Source organism: Herpailurus yagouaroundi, unplaced genomic scaffold (assembly GCF_014898765.1).
Source record: "Herpailurus yagouaroundi ecotype Mexico unplaced genomic scaffold, PumYag 28, whole genome shotgun sequence".
Lineage (NCBI taxonomy): Eukaryota > Metazoa > Chordata > Mammalia > Carnivora > Felidae > Herpailurus > Herpailurus yagouaroundi.
In genome coordinates this window covers 96,002,702-96,018,695 of record NW_024412376.1, presented here as the reverse complement: position 1 = coordinate 96,018,695, position 15,994 = coordinate 96,002,702, and the positions used below count along the sequence as shown (strand labels likewise).

At 38.1% G+C, this 15,994-nt stretch overlaps 1 protein-coding gene across 5 annotated transcripts in view; it reads left to right on the top strand.

Moving 5' to 3' along the window:
* The window catches only part of NUDT9 (nudix hydrolase 9), a 98,536-nt gene that overhangs the window by 6,409 nt on the left and 76,133 nt on the right, over positions 1 to 15,994 (top strand). For all 5 annotated transcript variants that reach the window (XR_005791582.1, XR_005791581.1, XM_040478715.1 and 2 more), the window contains exons 2-4: positions 1,280 to 1,519; positions 4,019 to 4,114; positions 6,283 to 6,369. Coding sequence is in view for 3 of the 5 variants with exons in the window: in XM_040478715.1 (XP_040334649.1) it covers positions 1,280 to 1,519; positions 4,019 to 4,114; positions 6,283 to 6,369 (423 nt within the window). In the remaining 2 variants the exon portion in view is untranslated. The remainder of the gene's footprint in view (positions 1 to 1,279; positions 1,520 to 4,018; positions 4,115 to 6,282; positions 6,370 to 15,994) is intronic.

Sequence of the window (15,994 nt, the reverse complement as noted above, 5' to 3'; positions counted from 1 at the left end):
GGGGGGGTTACTCAAGGGGAGGAGGTGTGGTCAAGGTGAAGGACACAGAACAAGATGGAGTCGGCTGGCGTAGGCCTGCCCTTTCATTCACCATGTTCTCAGAATCCTTTTTCCACTTTAGATGTCATCACTTAGGGTCATTAGGGAATTTAGCCTTTATTTTAAGAATAATGAGAAGCCATTTAAGTTTTTAGGCAGGAGAAGACATGAAACATTTTTGTGTATGCTGTGAGGTAGAGGTTCAGTTTGTTTTTGTATATATTTTCTACTTATTTCAGCTCTGTGCCTTTTTTTCTTTTAATGTTTGTTTATTTTTGAGAAAGAGAGCAAGCACAAGGAGGGGAGGGGCAGAGAGAGAGGGAGACACAGAATCTGAAGCAGGCTTCAGGCTCTGCACTGTCAGCCCAGAGCTGGACCTGGGGCTTGAACCCATGAACCATGAGATCACGACCTCAGCTGAAGTCAGAGGGTTAACCCACTGAGCCACCCAGGCGCCCCTCAGTTCTGTGCCTCCTAATGTTACTTTAAATTTTATTCTGAAGTTTACAATTTGTATATTTATTATAGTCTGACTTCAAGTAATATTACATTACTTCATGTACAATGTAAGAACCTGGCAACCTGTATTTTCATTATCTTGTCCTTTGTGCCATCTTTGCCATACATTTTACACGTGTGTTAGACTGTAGACCATTTAAAAAAAATGTATTCCCTCACATCAACTTACAGTTTTCTTTTACATTTGTTTTTATGTAATTTTCACGACAAACTTCTCCAACTTTTGTGCTAACAAAAGTAAACCTGTTTCTTTTTCTCAGCTAAAAGAAATTCAGTGAGTAGATTCAACTAAGATCTAGCAATATTAAAAAAAATTTCATATTTGAAAATAATTTCTCAGATGTTGGGCTTCTATACTTTGAAGTTCAAAAGTATGTTTTGGGGTCTTTGAATTAGATTCTTTATTTTTTAATTTTAATTAAAAAAATGTTTTAATGTTTATTTTTGAGAGAGACAGAGCATGAGGGGGGGAGGGGCAGAGAGCAAGGGAGACACAGAATAAGAAGCGGGATCCAGGCTCTGAGCTGTAGGCACAAAATCCAACATGGGTGTGGACCCGTGAACCATGAGATTGTGACCTGAACCAAAGTTGGATGCTTAATTGACTGAGCCACCCAGGTGCCCCATAGGTTCTTTATTTTTCCTATTTTGGTATGTATGTAAAACATTTTTCTTTTTTTTCTTTGTTTTTTGATTGTTTTTTTTTTTTTTTTCTTTCCAGAAACTCATTTTTATCCTGTGGGTTTCATCTTAACTCCAACATCATGTCTAGTTCTAATGGTGCCAAAGAGAATTCGCACAACAAGGCTCGAACATCTCCGTATCCTGGTTCAAAAGTCCAACGCAGCCAGGTTCCAAATGAGAAAGTAGGATGGTTTGTTGAGTGGCAAGACTATAATCCTGTGGAATACACTGCTGTCTCTGTCTTGGCAGGACCCAGGTGGGCCGATCCTCAGATCAGGTGAGCAAACTAGTCAGTGTTAGCTGGTAGCTGGGTGTAAGACGGAGAAGAGAATGATTGTATTTGTAAATTACCATTTTGATAGCTGAAAAATCATTTTCATCTAGTGCTTGACTTTGTTATAAAGCAGTTTCCAACATTTGGCTGGGATTCTTGCTAAAGCTAGACAGTCCATGTTTGCTTATTCTTTTGGGAGTTTTATGATCCTTCCAAAAAGGTAAATCTATTTTACTATGGAGATTTTTGTTTTATGAGGTGACAAGTAGTGGTATCTGTTTTCATTTGTTCTGTTTAGGTTATCAGTAGAACATCTCTTATTGTTATTTTCCACCATAGCTAGACTTGTATTTGAAGTAGTGAAAATATTTTTCAGAAATTTTTCAGATTACCAAGAACAGCATGATGATAAAATTGGAGTAATGTGATAAAATAGAAAAGGGATAAAGAAGAAAAAAACTCAAGCAAAAATCCTTTGACTAAATTCATAGAAGTACATTGATTCACATTTTCTATTTATGTTCCTTTTAATGAATACGTAGAGTGTTTAAATGTACTGAGTATGAACTAGGTACTATACTAAACGTTTTATAAACATTATTTTATTCTTACAACTATTCTGGAAGATAGGGTTGTTATTTGTGCTTTATAGAAAAACAAAACACACACAAAAAATGGAAGCACACTAAGTTTGTCCTTTACATATTGTCACAGAGCTGCTAGTAGATGGTATAGTGTGGACTTGAACTCAGTCTGACTCCAGAATTCATGCTCTTAATCACTCTGCTAAGCTGCTACCCTAATTTTAGAACAGCTTTACAAATTTGATTCCATGGGAAAATTTATTATAAATGCCTCAAGGCATAATTTAGGCAAGTAAGTAAAAACTGTTGCAAGTTGGATAGATCCAGTATTAGTTCTAGGTTAAACTTTACTATGGACTTATTGCTGTGACTAGATTTTGACATACAGTTTCCCTATTTTGTTCAAAGGTGTGTTTGTCATTTTGTGATACTACTTGTATTTTAATTAATCATGAAGCTAATCTGTAGAGAAATTTGTAGCTTTAATAAGTTGCATTTTCCCCATTTTGAGTATTTACATATTTGCACATACATTATACATATACATTATACACAAAAGTGATGTTGGTAGGGGTGCTATATAGTGTAAATAGAGGAAGATTGCATACATTTTCTTATTTTTCATTCAGTTTAATTTTTAAGAGTTGAATTTATATCACCATCTAAAATCAAGCTTTACTACCAATATTAATATTTCAATTATGATTATGCTCATGTTTTTTTTTTTTCCTCTGGTGAATTTCTAGAGTCCCAAGAGCATTGTAAACCTGGCTGTATAATTTCATGATTTTTACCATTTAATTATTTTTTATTTGTGTGTTAGATGGAAGATTGGTTAGAAGTTTTGAGAGAGTTTTTGGATCATTCAAATTGGAAATTATTTCCAAAATAGAGCAGAAATATTTCTATGTTCTCTTAACTGATATTAAAGCAAGGAAAAAAGTGAAACTTGTCAGAACCACCTATGAATTATGTAGTGCTATACAACTCTTTATTCACTATCAACACAGTTATATCAGTGATTTTGTAATGGTGAGGAAAGTAGTATATTTATGTCTACTTTGAAAATAAATATTTTTTAAAGTTTATTTTGAGAGAGAGTATGAGCAGGGGAGGGGCAGAGAGAGAGAGTGAGAGAGGATACTAAGCAGGCTCTGCACTGTCAGCACAGAGTCCGACATGGGGCTTGAACTCAGGAACTGTGAGATCATGACTTGAGCTGAGATCAAGAGTTGGATGCTTAACCAACTGAGCCACCCAGGTGCCCCAAAAATATTTTTATTGAGGTATGACAAATGAAATAAAATGCACACTTAAGTGTGCAGCTATAGCTCAGAACAACTTTTTATTTCTATAGCTGTAACTACCATCCAGATTAAAATTCAGAACATTTCTAACATATAACATTGATTTTAATCTAGATCATAGTTATTATGAAGTTTTGGGGTAAATTCACAGTTTTGTGGATTTATTTGATGAAAATATTAACCAGTGTACATTTGAGGAAATTAAAATTACTTTGAGACCATAAAAACATCAAGATATCACAGAGAGTATTATTTCTGGAACCACATAGGAACCATTAATTGCAATATTGTGCCCACAGACCATTCTTCCATGCTGATAAATGATGTAGACTTTTTTTGTACCGTGTGGGAGGAACTGTGGTTTCTCTGCCTAGTCCTTCCCAGAGGGATTATAACACACATCCTTGTATTGTAAGGTGTTTTGGTTAACTTTTTTCTTTTTTTTCCAGAAACTGTTTTGAAGGACTAAATGGATTTGTAAATGAAAACTAACTCTTAAAAATTTTAGTTTCAGGGATACTTTATTATAAATAACAGGCTGACTGGCGTTAGTAAGCTGTTGGTAGTATTGGGCCATTATTTCTTATTTTGCTTTGGTATTCTTATTACAGTGAAAGTAACTTCTTTCCCAAGTTTAATGAAAAGGATGGGCATGTTGAGAGAAAGAGCCAGAATGGTCTATATGAGATTGAAAATGGAAGACCCAGGTAGGTACTGGGGATGGATATCTTACAATAAATAGGTCTTCGAAAGGTCGAAAATGTAATTAACATTTATTGAGTGTTTGTGTGTGCCAGACAATGTACAAAAGAATTTATATACGTGATCTGATTAAATCATTACAATAACCCTGTGGGTGGTTATTTTTAGTACCATTTACAGATAAGGAGAGAGAATGTAAGCAATTTGCATATAGTAAGTGGCAGAGGCAGTATTTGAGTGCATTTTTTTGTAACTCCACTTTGAAGGTAGAAATAATTAGTTGAATAAATTAACAGAGGAAGGATTGAGAATTGTATGTTTATTAGTTCTTTATTAAATTTATTAAATTAGTGCCTTAAACTAAGAATTTACCCAAACATGTAAGAGTAAAAATAAAAATAACCCAGTAATTTAACATCAAAATTCTTTCTGTACTTTTAAAAATGATTTTTATACACAACTCCAACAATTTCCATTTTCCTTAAGACATTATAAAAGTTAGGAAAAAATGTAAAAATTAGCATGCCCCAAATAAAACAAAGAAGGATCAGATTCTGTAATCATGGTTTTTATCTTGCAAAAATGTTGCAACTTGTATTCTTCCTTCCTCAAGGACAAGGCAATGATCTGTCTTCTCTCACCACAACCTGGTCCTTTAGTTTTGCTAACTCTTTCTTTGGTCATAATTTCACTTTTCTGTCTTTTTAAGTCAGACCTTCTTTGCATTTGACTTATTCCTTAGGTGCTTTTCTGGATAAAAAAATATGTTAAAAGATGTTTATCCATGAAAAAGAATAGGCAGCAAAGGCAAGCTAGCATGTTGTTTTAGTCAAGAGTCTAATGGAAACAATTCTAGCTTACCTTAGTAAAAAGTGAACTTTAGGGTTATGGGGTCATCTCAAGCAGTCCGAAGTGTAAATGCAGCTAACTTTAGGTAGAATTGAAAATCTGTCTCTGCTTTTCTTTCTATGTTGCCTTTATTTCTCTTTCACTGCAAACAACTTTCTCTGCTTCTCAGACTATAGGGTAGTCTATGTGTCTTTTCCATAGTTTCTGATTTACCAGTTATAAGCTTGGTTATCTATAAAAATGAACTTTCACTCTTTAAATATTGGCTTTGATCATTTGTGTTCAGGGATGTATACTTATTTGGAATAAAACATAGTTGCTGGCCACCCTGCCCCTCCTCCTGTGAATTTGAAAAGAAAAATTATTGTCACCTGGGCAGGTGCCTTGTCTTAACTGAAAGTCTTGCTGATATATTTTTGGGTCTAGTACAGTATAAAAATTCATTCAACTTGAATAACAGTCACAAGGAAGACCAGAATAAAAACATGGCTGACAGGGAAAATTTTGGCTGTTTGTGTATTTACTTTCATATATTGGGAGGACAAAAGATATAATCTTAAAAAGGTAAGATTGTAGATTAGGGCATTTTACTGGGACATAATGAAAGTTGAACATTTAAGGAATATTCATTGGAAAAAAATTACTCAGGCCTGAGTGTTGCTATGTTCACCTGACAGACTTTTTAACATTGGGTTGTGCTATTGGTTAAATAGTTGGCATTTTTATAAAATTGTTTTCTTTAAAACTTGAATTTTGGTATATTTGAAATCTTGAAATATTGAATAATACTACCTCATTATATGCTACAAAATATATATTATTGGTAATAAACATCCAGAACCCACTGAGAAAACATTTTCTTTAAAAAGTAACAAAAATAATGGGAAGGGTTGTATGAGATGAGAGTAAGAAAAGGGGATGTTGAGAAAGTGAAGAGAAATGTGGGTATCTTGAATGATAAATCATCATTGTTGTAGAGCTAGAGGATCATTAGGTGCAGACCATTCATCTGCCCTGTTGTAAGAGTCCAGTAAGGTGTTAGTTTGTGTTCAGTGAAAACTGAAACAAATTCTCTTATAGAAAAACTTCAGAAATGAGATCTTCCTCCTGGATCAAGCCCAAAGCTTAAGACGTGCACAAAAGAAAAGTTAAATAACAGCATAAGGAAATGTGTGATTTTAGTGGCAGATATGTGATAGCGTTGCTGGATTTGGGAGGAGATACTATTTCCCTCTTATTGCACTTACTGCCTTCTTTTGGGCCATATAAAGTTGGGTTTAAAAAGATGAAAATATTCAATTGATTTTCTATATTCTTTTCCCAGAAATCCTGCAGGACGGACAGGACTGATTGGCCGGGGGCTTTTGGGGCGATGGGGCCCAAATCATGCTGCAGATCCCATCATAACCAGGTAAGAATGAAAAAAAAAAAAAAAACATTTCAATAGGAAAGAGCCAGGTGATTGGAGAAATATGGACTGTAACTATGTGTTTATACACACACGTACACACACACACAAACGTATGTATGTATATGTACACATGTATAAATATATGCGTTTGTATACATATATGTATATGTGTATGTATATACTCATAAGTGCAAACACTGGAAATGTATATTAAAAATTTTTTTTAAATGTTTTTATTTATTTTTGAGACAGAGAGAGACAGAGCATGAGCAGGGGAGGGGCAGAGAGAGAGGGAGACACAGAATCTGAAGCAGGCTCCAGGCTCTGAGCTGTCAGCACAGAGCCCGATCTGGGGCTCGAACTCACAGACTGTGAGATCATGACCTGAGCTGAAGTCGGACGCTTAACTGACTGAGCCACCCAGGCGCCCCTTGAAATGTATTTTTTTTTTTTTTTAAATTTTTTTTTCAACGTTTATTTATTTTTGGGACAGAGAGAGACAGAGCATGAACAGGGGAGGGGCAGAGAGAGAGGGAGACACAGAATCGGAAACAGGCTCCAGGCTCTGAGCCATCAGCCCAGAGCCCGACGCGGGGCTCGAACTCACAGACCGCGAGATCGTGACCTGGCTGAAGTCGGACCCTTAACCGACTGCGCCACCCAGGCGCCCCATTGAAATGTATATTTTAAAGGGTCTTGATGTGAAATCATACTGATGTGATACAAGTGTAAAGTTGTAGTTTTATATGAGTAGGCTAGGCATTATCTGAACAAAGTTAATTCACATAGTGAATTTACTGAACATCTGTTTGTTCTCAAAATTGAGTAGGTGCTTTGGAGGATATAAACAAAATAAAAGAATTCTACGTTTCAGCTCCCTATCACAGAAGAGCTATGGCTTCATTTGTAAGATGAAAAATATGAACTAAGAAAACGTGTCAAGGTACAATGGGTGAGACAGTCTGATTTAAAAATTAGATTAGTTGTGGGTTGTGATGACGGTAAACTGGAACACCGAAGAAAGGCATTATGAAGTAGGCAGACTTGAGCTGAACTTGAAGCTTGGATAGGGGGACAACAGGAGGCCTAAGAAAAAAAGCTTATAGTAATATCTATTTGAGTTTTTTTTTTAAATATGGAATTTATTGTCAAATTGGTTTCCATTCAACACCCAGTGCTCATCCCAAAAGGTGCCCTCCTCAATACCCATCCCCCACCCTCCCCTCCCTCCCATCCCCCATCAACCCTCAGTTTGTTTTCAGTTTTTAAGAATCTCTTATGCTTTGGCTCTCTTCCTCTCTAAACTCTTTTTTTTTTCCTTCCCCTCCCCCATGGGTTTCTGTTAAGTTTCTCAGGATCCACATAAGAATGAAAACATATGGTATCTTTCTCTGTATGACTTATTTCACTTGGCATAACACTCTCCAGTTCCATCTACGTTGCTACAAAAGGCCATATTTCATTCTTTCTCATTGCCATGTGGTACTCCATTGTGTATATAAACCACAATTTCTTTATCCATTCATCAGTTGATGGACATTTAGGCTCTTTCCATAATTTGGCTATTGTTGAGAATGCTGCTATAAACATTGGGGTACAAGTGCCCCTATGCATCAGCACTCCTGTATCCCTTGGGTAAATTCCTAGCAGTGCTACTGCTGGGTCATAGGGTAGGTCTATTTTTAACTTTTTGAGGAACCTCCACACTGTTTTCCAGAGCAGCTGCACCAGTTTGCATTCCCACCAACAGTGCAAGAGGGTTCCCATTACTCCACATCCTCACCAGCATGTATAGTCTCCTGATTTGTTCATTTTGGCCACTCTGACTGGCGTGAGGTGATATCTGAGTGTGGTTTTGATTTGTATTTCCCTGATGAGGGGCGACATTGAGCATCTTTTCATGTGCCTGTTGGCCATCTGGATGTCTTCTTTAGAGAAGTGTCTATTCATGTTTTCTGCCCATTTCTTCACTGGATTATTTTTCAGGTGTGGAGTTTGGTGAGCTCTTTATAGATTTTGGATACTAGCCCTTTGTCCGATATGTCATTTACAAATACGTTTTCCCATTCCATTGGTTGCCTTTTAGTTTTATTGATTGCTTCCTTTGCTGTGCAGAAGCTTTTTATCTTGATGAGGTCCCAATAGTTCATTTTTGCTTTTAATTCCCTTGCCTTTGAGGTTGTATCAAGTAAGAAATTGCTGCGGCTGAGGTCAGAGAGGTTTTTTTCCTGCTTTCTCCTCTAGGGTTTTGATGGTTTCCTGTCTCACATTCAGGTCCTTTATCCATTTTGAGTTTATTTTTGTGAATGGTGTAAGAAAGTGTTCTAGTTTCATCCTTCTGCATGTTGCTGTCCAGTTCTCCCAGAACCATTTGTTAAAGAGACTTTTTTTCATTGGATATTCTTTCCTGCCTTGTCAAAGATTAGTTGGCCATACGTTTGTGGGTCTGGGGTTTCTATTCTATTCCGTTGGTCTATGTGTCTGTTTTTGTGCCGATACCGTGCTATCTTGATGATTACAACTTTGTAGTAGAGACTAAGGTCTGGGATTGTGATGCCTCCTGCTTTGGTCATGTTCTTCAAAATTACTTTGGCTATTCGGGGCCTTTTGTGGTTCCATACAAATTTTAGGATTGCTTGTTCTAGCTTCGAGAAGAATGCTGGTACAGTTTTGATTGGGATTGCATCGAATGTGCAGATAGCTTTGGGTAGTATTGACATTTTAACAATATTTATTCTTCCAGTCCATGAGCACAGAATGTTTTTCCATCTCTTTATATCTTCTTCAATATCCTTCATGAGCTTTCTATAGTTTTCAGCATACGGATCTTTTACATCTTTGGTTAGGTTTATTCCTAGGTATTTTATGCTTCTTGGTGCAGTTGTGAATGGGATCAGTTTCTTTATTTGTCTTTCTGTTGCTTCATTATTAGTGTATAAGAATGCAACTGATTTCTGTACATTGATTTTGTATCCTGCGACGTTGCTGAATTCATGTATCAGTTCTAGCAGACTTTAGGTGGAGTCTATTGGATTTTCCATGTATAATGTCATGTCATCTGCAAAAGTGAAAGCTTGACTTCATCTTTGCCAGTTTTGATGCCTTTGATTTCCTTTTATTGTCTGCTTGATGATGCTAGGACTTCCAACACTATGTTAAACAACAGTGGTGAGAGTGGACATCCCTGTCGTCTTCCTGATCTCAGGGGGGAAAGCTCTCAGTTTTTCCCCATTGAGGATGATGTTAGCAGTGGTCTTTTCATAAATGGCTTTTATGATGGTTAAGTATGTTCCTTCTATCACGACTTTCTCGAGGGTTTTTATTAAGAAAGGATGCTGAATTTTGTCAAATGCTTTTTCTGCATCGATTGACAGGATCATATGGTTTATTAATGTGATGTATCACATTGATTTGTGAATGTTGAACCAGCCCTGCAGCCCAGGAATGAATCCCACTTGATCATGGTGAATAATTCTTTTTATGTGCTGTTGAATTTGATTTGCTAGTATCTTACTGAGAATTTTTGCATCCGTATTCTTCAGGGATATTGGCCTGTAGTTCTCTTTTTTTGCTGGGTCTCTGTCTGGTTTAGGAATAAAATGAATGCTGGCTTTGTAGGATGAGTCTGGAAGTTTTCCTTCCCTTTCTATTTTTTGGAATAGCTTGAGAAGGATAGGTATTATCTCTGCTTTAAATGTCTGGTAGAATTCCTCTGGGAAGCCATCTGGTCCAGGACTCTTACTTGTTGGGAGATTTTTGATAACTGATTAAATTTCTTCAGTGGTTATGGGTCTGTTCAAGCTTTCTATTTAATCCTGTTGGAATTTTGGAAGTGTGTGGGTGTTCAGGAATTTGTCCATTTCTTCCAGGTTTTCCAGTTTCTTGGCATATAATTTTTCTTAATATGCCCTGATAATTGCTTGTATTTCTGAGGGATTGGTTGTCATAATTCCATTTTCATTCATGATTTTATCTATTTGGGTCATCTCCCTTTTTGAGAAGCCTGGCTAGAGGTTCATCAATTTTGTTTATTTTTTTCAAAAAAACAACTCTTGGTTTCATTGATCTGCTCTACAGATTTTTAGATTCTATATTATTTCTGCTCTGATCTTTATTATTTCTCTTCTTCTGCTGGGTTTGGGGTGTCTTTGCTATTCTGCTTCTATTTCCTTTAGGTGTGCTGTTAGATTTTGTATTTGGGTTTTTTCTTATTTCTTGAGATAGGATTGCAATGTATTTTCCTCTCAGGACTGCCTGCACTGCATCCCAAAGCGTTTAGATTGTTGTGTTTTCATTTTCATTTGTTTCCATATATTTTTAAATTTCTTCTCTAATTGCCTGGTTGACCCATTCATTCTTTAGTAGGGTGTTCTTTAACCTCCATGCTTTTGGAGGTTTTTTTTTTTTTTTTTTTTAACATTTATTTGTTTTTAAGACAGAGAGAGACAGATCATGAACGGGGGAGGGTCAGAGAGAGGGAGACACAGAATCTGAAACAGGCTCCAGGCTCTGAGAGCCCGACACGGGGCTCGAACTCACGGACCACGAGATCATGACCTGAGCCGAAGTCGGCCGCTCAACCGACTGAGCCAGCCAGGCGCCCCGATGCTTTTGGAGGTTTTACAGACTTTTTCCTGTGGTTGATTTCAAGCTTCATCGCATTGTGGTCTGAAAGTATGCATGGTATGATCTCAATTCTTGTGTACTTATGAAGGGCTATTTTGTGACCCAGTATGTGATCTATCTTGGAGAATGTTCCATGTCCACTCGAGAAGAAAGTATATTCTGTTGCTTTGGGATGCAGAGTTCTAAGTATATCTGTCAAGTCCATCTGATCCAATGTATCATTCAGGGCCCTTGTGTCTTTATTGATTCTGTGTCTAGATGATCTATCCATTGTTGTAAGTGGAGTATTAAAGTCCCCTGCAATTACCACATTCTTATCAATAAGGTTGCTTATGTTTTTGAGTAATTGTTTTATATATTTGGGGGCTCCTGTATTCGGTGCATAGACATTTATAATTGTTATCTCTTCCTGATGGATAAACCCTGTAATTATTATATAATGGCCTTCTTCATTTCTTGTTACAGCCTTTAATTTAAAGTCTAGTTTGTCTGATAGAAGTATGGCTACTCCAGCTTTCTTTTGACTTCAGTAGCATGATAGATCGTTCTCCATCCCCTCACTTTCAATCTGAAGGTGCCCTCAGGTCTAAAATGAGTCTCTTGTAGACAGCAAATAGATGGGTCTTGTTTTTTTTTTTTTTTTTATCCATTCCGATACCCTATGTCTTTAGGTTGGAGCATTTAATCCATTGACATTCAGTGTTATTATAGAAAGATATGGGTTTATTGTCATTGTGATGTCTGTATGTTTTATGCTTGTAGTGATGTCTCTGGTACTTTGTCTCACAGGATCCCCTTTAGGATCTCTTGTAGGGCTGGTTTAGTGGTGATGAATTCCTTCAGTTTTTGTTTGTTTGGGAAAACCTTTATATCTCCTTCTATTCTGAATGACAGACTTGCTGGATAAAGGATTCTTGGCTGCATATTTTTTCAGTTCATCACATTGAAGATTTCCTGCCATTCCTTTCTGTCCTGCCAAGTTTCAGTAGATAGATTCATCACTAGTCTTACTGGTTTCCCTTTATATGTTAAAGCATGTTTTTCCCTAGCTGCTTTCAGAATTTTCTCTTTATCCTTGTATTTTGCCAGTTTGACTATGATATGTCATGCAGAAGATCAATTCAAGTTACGTCTGAAGAGAGTTCTCTGTGCCTCTTGGATTTCAATGCCTTTTTCCTTCCCCAGATCAGGGAAGTTCTCAGCTATGATTTCTTCAAGTACACCTTCAGCCCTTTCTCTCTTCCTCCTCTGGAATCCCAAATATCGTATATTATTGCGTTTTATAGCATCACTTAGTTCTCTAATTCTACCCTCACACTCCTGGATTTTTTAATCTCTTTTTCTCAGCTTCCTGTTTTTCCATAATTTTATCTTCTAATTCATCTGTTCTCTCCTCTGCCTCTTTAGTCCGCGCTGTGGTCGCCTCCATTTTATTTTGCAGCTCATTTATAGAATTTTTTTAGCTCCTCCTGACTGTTCCGTAGTCCCTTGATCTCTGTGGCAATATTCTCTGCTGTCCTCTATACTTTTTTCAAGCCCAGCGATTAATTTTATGACTATTATTTTAAATTCATGGTCCATTATATTGGTTAAATCATTTTTGATCAGTTCGTTAGTTGTTGCTACTTATTGGAGTTTGTTTTGAGGAGAATTCTTCCGTTTTGTCATTTTGGATAGTCCCTGGGGTGGCGTGGAACTGCAGCGCACTTCCCCTCTGCTGTCTGGAGTAACTTGTGTTGGTGGGCTCGGCCTCAGTCAGACCTGCTGTCTGCCCCCAGGCCACCTCTGGGGCCACAGTCAGAGTGGTATGTACCTTATCTTCCCCTCTCCCAGGGGCAGGACTCACTGTGGAGTGGTGTGGCCCTTGTCTGGGCTACTTACACACTGCCAGGCTTGTGGTGCTGCTTCGATGGGATCTGGTGTAGTAGCCAGGGTGGATCCGCAAGGTGCACAGGGGCGGGAGGGGTAGACTCAGCTCGCTTTGCCTTCGGTGGTCCGCTTTGGGAGGGGCCCTGCGGCACCGGGAGGGAGGCAGACCCGTCAGAGGGATGGATCCACAGAATCACAGCCTTGGGTGTTTGTGTGGTGCAAGCAAGTTCCGTTACGGGAACTGGTTCCCTTTGGGATTTTGGCTGGGGGATGAGAGAGGGAGATGGTGCTTTCCAGCGCCTTTGTTCCTTGGCAAGCTGAGCTCTGTCCTGCGGGGCTCAACAACTTTCCCTCCCATAGTCCTCTAGCTCTCCTGCTGTCCGAGCAGAGCTGTTGACTTATGACATTCCAGATGTTAAGTCCCACTGACTGTCAGAACACACTCCTTCCGGCCCCTCTGCTTTTGCAAGCCAGACTCGGGGATTCCACCTTGCCATGCAGGCTGCCCCTCCGCCACCCCGGCTCCCTCCCGCCAGTCCAGGTTGTGCGCACCACCTCTTCACCCTTCCTACCCTCTTCCGTGGGCCTCTTGTCTATGCTTGGCTCCAGAGAATCCATTCTGCTAGTCTTCTGGCAGTTTTCTGGGTTATTTAGGCCGATGTGGGTGGAATCTAAGGGATCAGCAGGACGTGGTGAGCCCAGTGTCCTCCTATGCCGCCATCTTCCCCCTCAAAATCTTCCATTTGAGTATTGAAGGACAATGAAAGGATCAGCTGGTCGAAGCAGAATATTTTGTAGAATAGTGGGTAATCAAACATATAATTTTTATGCAGTTTTATTGTGGAGAATATTACAATAACAAAGTTCAGGAGTGTTAAGGGGAGCCCTTGAAAATTTCGGAATAGGGGACAGGCATTCTCTTCCTGAGGTAAATCTATCTGGTAAGCCACATCATATTCAGAAGGCCCCTTGGTAAGCATGAATCAGAATAAGGAAGGCAGGTGAATCTTAGGTTTAGATGGACTTGACCATCTTCATAGGAATCATCTTTCAGCACGTCTGGAATATTCTGTCATCTCTGTCATCCTTTTAATTTATTTTTAGGATTTCTTCACTGACCAACTCCGTCTTCACAAATAATTGTCACTTTGCTTTAAATAATGCAAATACCCTCAATATTTTTATTTTTTAATTTTCATATTTTGAGGGTCTTCCTTTCTTTCAGGAAACTTTTTCTCTGATCTGAGATCCAGTAATGATTTCATAGGTTAACTCTAAGAAAACAGCTTAATTCCCTTATTTTCAAGTTACTGGAAGAGGCACCAATATTTGTCCCATCTTATTCTCCTTGGCCTTTCAATTTCCCTGACAAAAGAGGTCTTTACCCCACAGTTCACTCCAATTTTCTCCTTCCATCCTTTCTTGCTTCCTCCTGCCCAGCCATCTACCTATCTTATGTATAGATGCTTATGTATCTACCTACCAACCCACGTATCTATTTAAAATTCCTTTAGAGGGGCACCTCGGTGGTTCAGTTGGTTAAGTGTCCAGCTCGATTTCGGCTCAGGTCATGATCTCATGGTTTGTGAGAGATCCTGCTTGGGATTCTCTTTGTGTGTGTCTCTCTCTCTCTGCCCCTTCCCCCTGTGCATGCATGCTCTCTATTTCAAAATAAATAAATAAACTTAAATAAAATTACTTTAGAAACTTTATGGTTTAAATGAAATGGGAAGAGTTAATATACTTTTAATGAATGTAAATAAAAAATATTAATGACAGTATCAGTTTTGTTTCCAACTTTGGTAAGGCTGGCTAAAATCAGGAAGGTGTGAAGCATTTGAAGTAGAAATTCCAGTAAGGGGACAAGAAGCAGAAAAGGGAAGCTAGACACTTGGAAGTTAGCCTTTCATTAGCTTATCTTTATCTCTGGTGGGCCAAATACATGGGAGTGTATGTGGTGACTGGGTTGCATTGTTTTGAAATAATAGACTTTTTGAGCTTAATGCGGCCATTATACAACAGCTTCAGCAATAGCTGAAGACTTTGAGAGGGTCCAAGGCTATGGAAAAGCCCACAGATGGCAGAGTCTAGCTTTCACCTGTACTATTAGGTTGATGCTCTTTATTACCTCAGTAATGCATATATTTAGCTATGAGTTGGTCTAAATGAGTGAGTGGCAGTGGAAATGGAAGGAAGAGAAGAATGTAAGATGTTAAAAAGGAAGCATCAACGAGGCTAAAGCACATTGTTAAAAAGTATTGCTCTCCTCTGCTAGGTGCTGTCATCAGTTTTTCCATTTGTTTCTCATACAACTTCTCAAAGTAGATATTAACATCTCTGTTTTATAGATCTGAAAATGAAGACTCACTGGGGTTAAGTGACTTGCCTAAATGTTTATGTCAATCTGAAATTTGAGTCTGTGGTATTTGGCTCCAGATATTATACTTTTTCTCTTTTATACCAGTTTTTCACTAATGAGTAATCATAAGAATCATCTAGGCACTTTAAAGATTCCATTCCCTTTTCTTTCAAGTACTTCATGATTCAGAACAGCTCTGTATAGTGTAGTTTAACAAATGCTCCAGGGAAGGTGTTAAATGTTTCTGTTCTCAGGGACCTCTCCTAGAGATTCGGTGGGTACAACTATCTGATGTTCCTTTAGATCCTTTAAAGTGAAAATGAGGTGGGAAGTGTTGATACATTACTGTGAGTAAAGTCAGATCCATAGTTAGTGGTATTCTCATTTTCTTTCCAGTTTTGGTGAGACAGGAAGGTGTGAGCCATCAGAAGTGGGGAGGGAATATCAATAGTATTTAGAAATAACCTTTGGCATTTAACAAATGTTAATGAGGTTCATTAATTAAAATATACATTATTTCCATTATATCAAGGATTTTGTTTTAAATTCGGTAATAATTTATTTGATGATAAGGTTTTGGAGTGATGGGGATTTGAGCTAATGGTCAAGAAAGAATTCTTGAGACTTCTTCAGTGCAAAAAGGTGATTTTATTAACACATGGGGTTAGGACCCGGGGGCAGAAATTGCTGCCTTGGGACCTCTGAGGAGAGACTGGTTATGTACTTGGAAGTTTGGGGAGTAAAGTCGGCGGGGGGGGGGGGGGGGGGGGG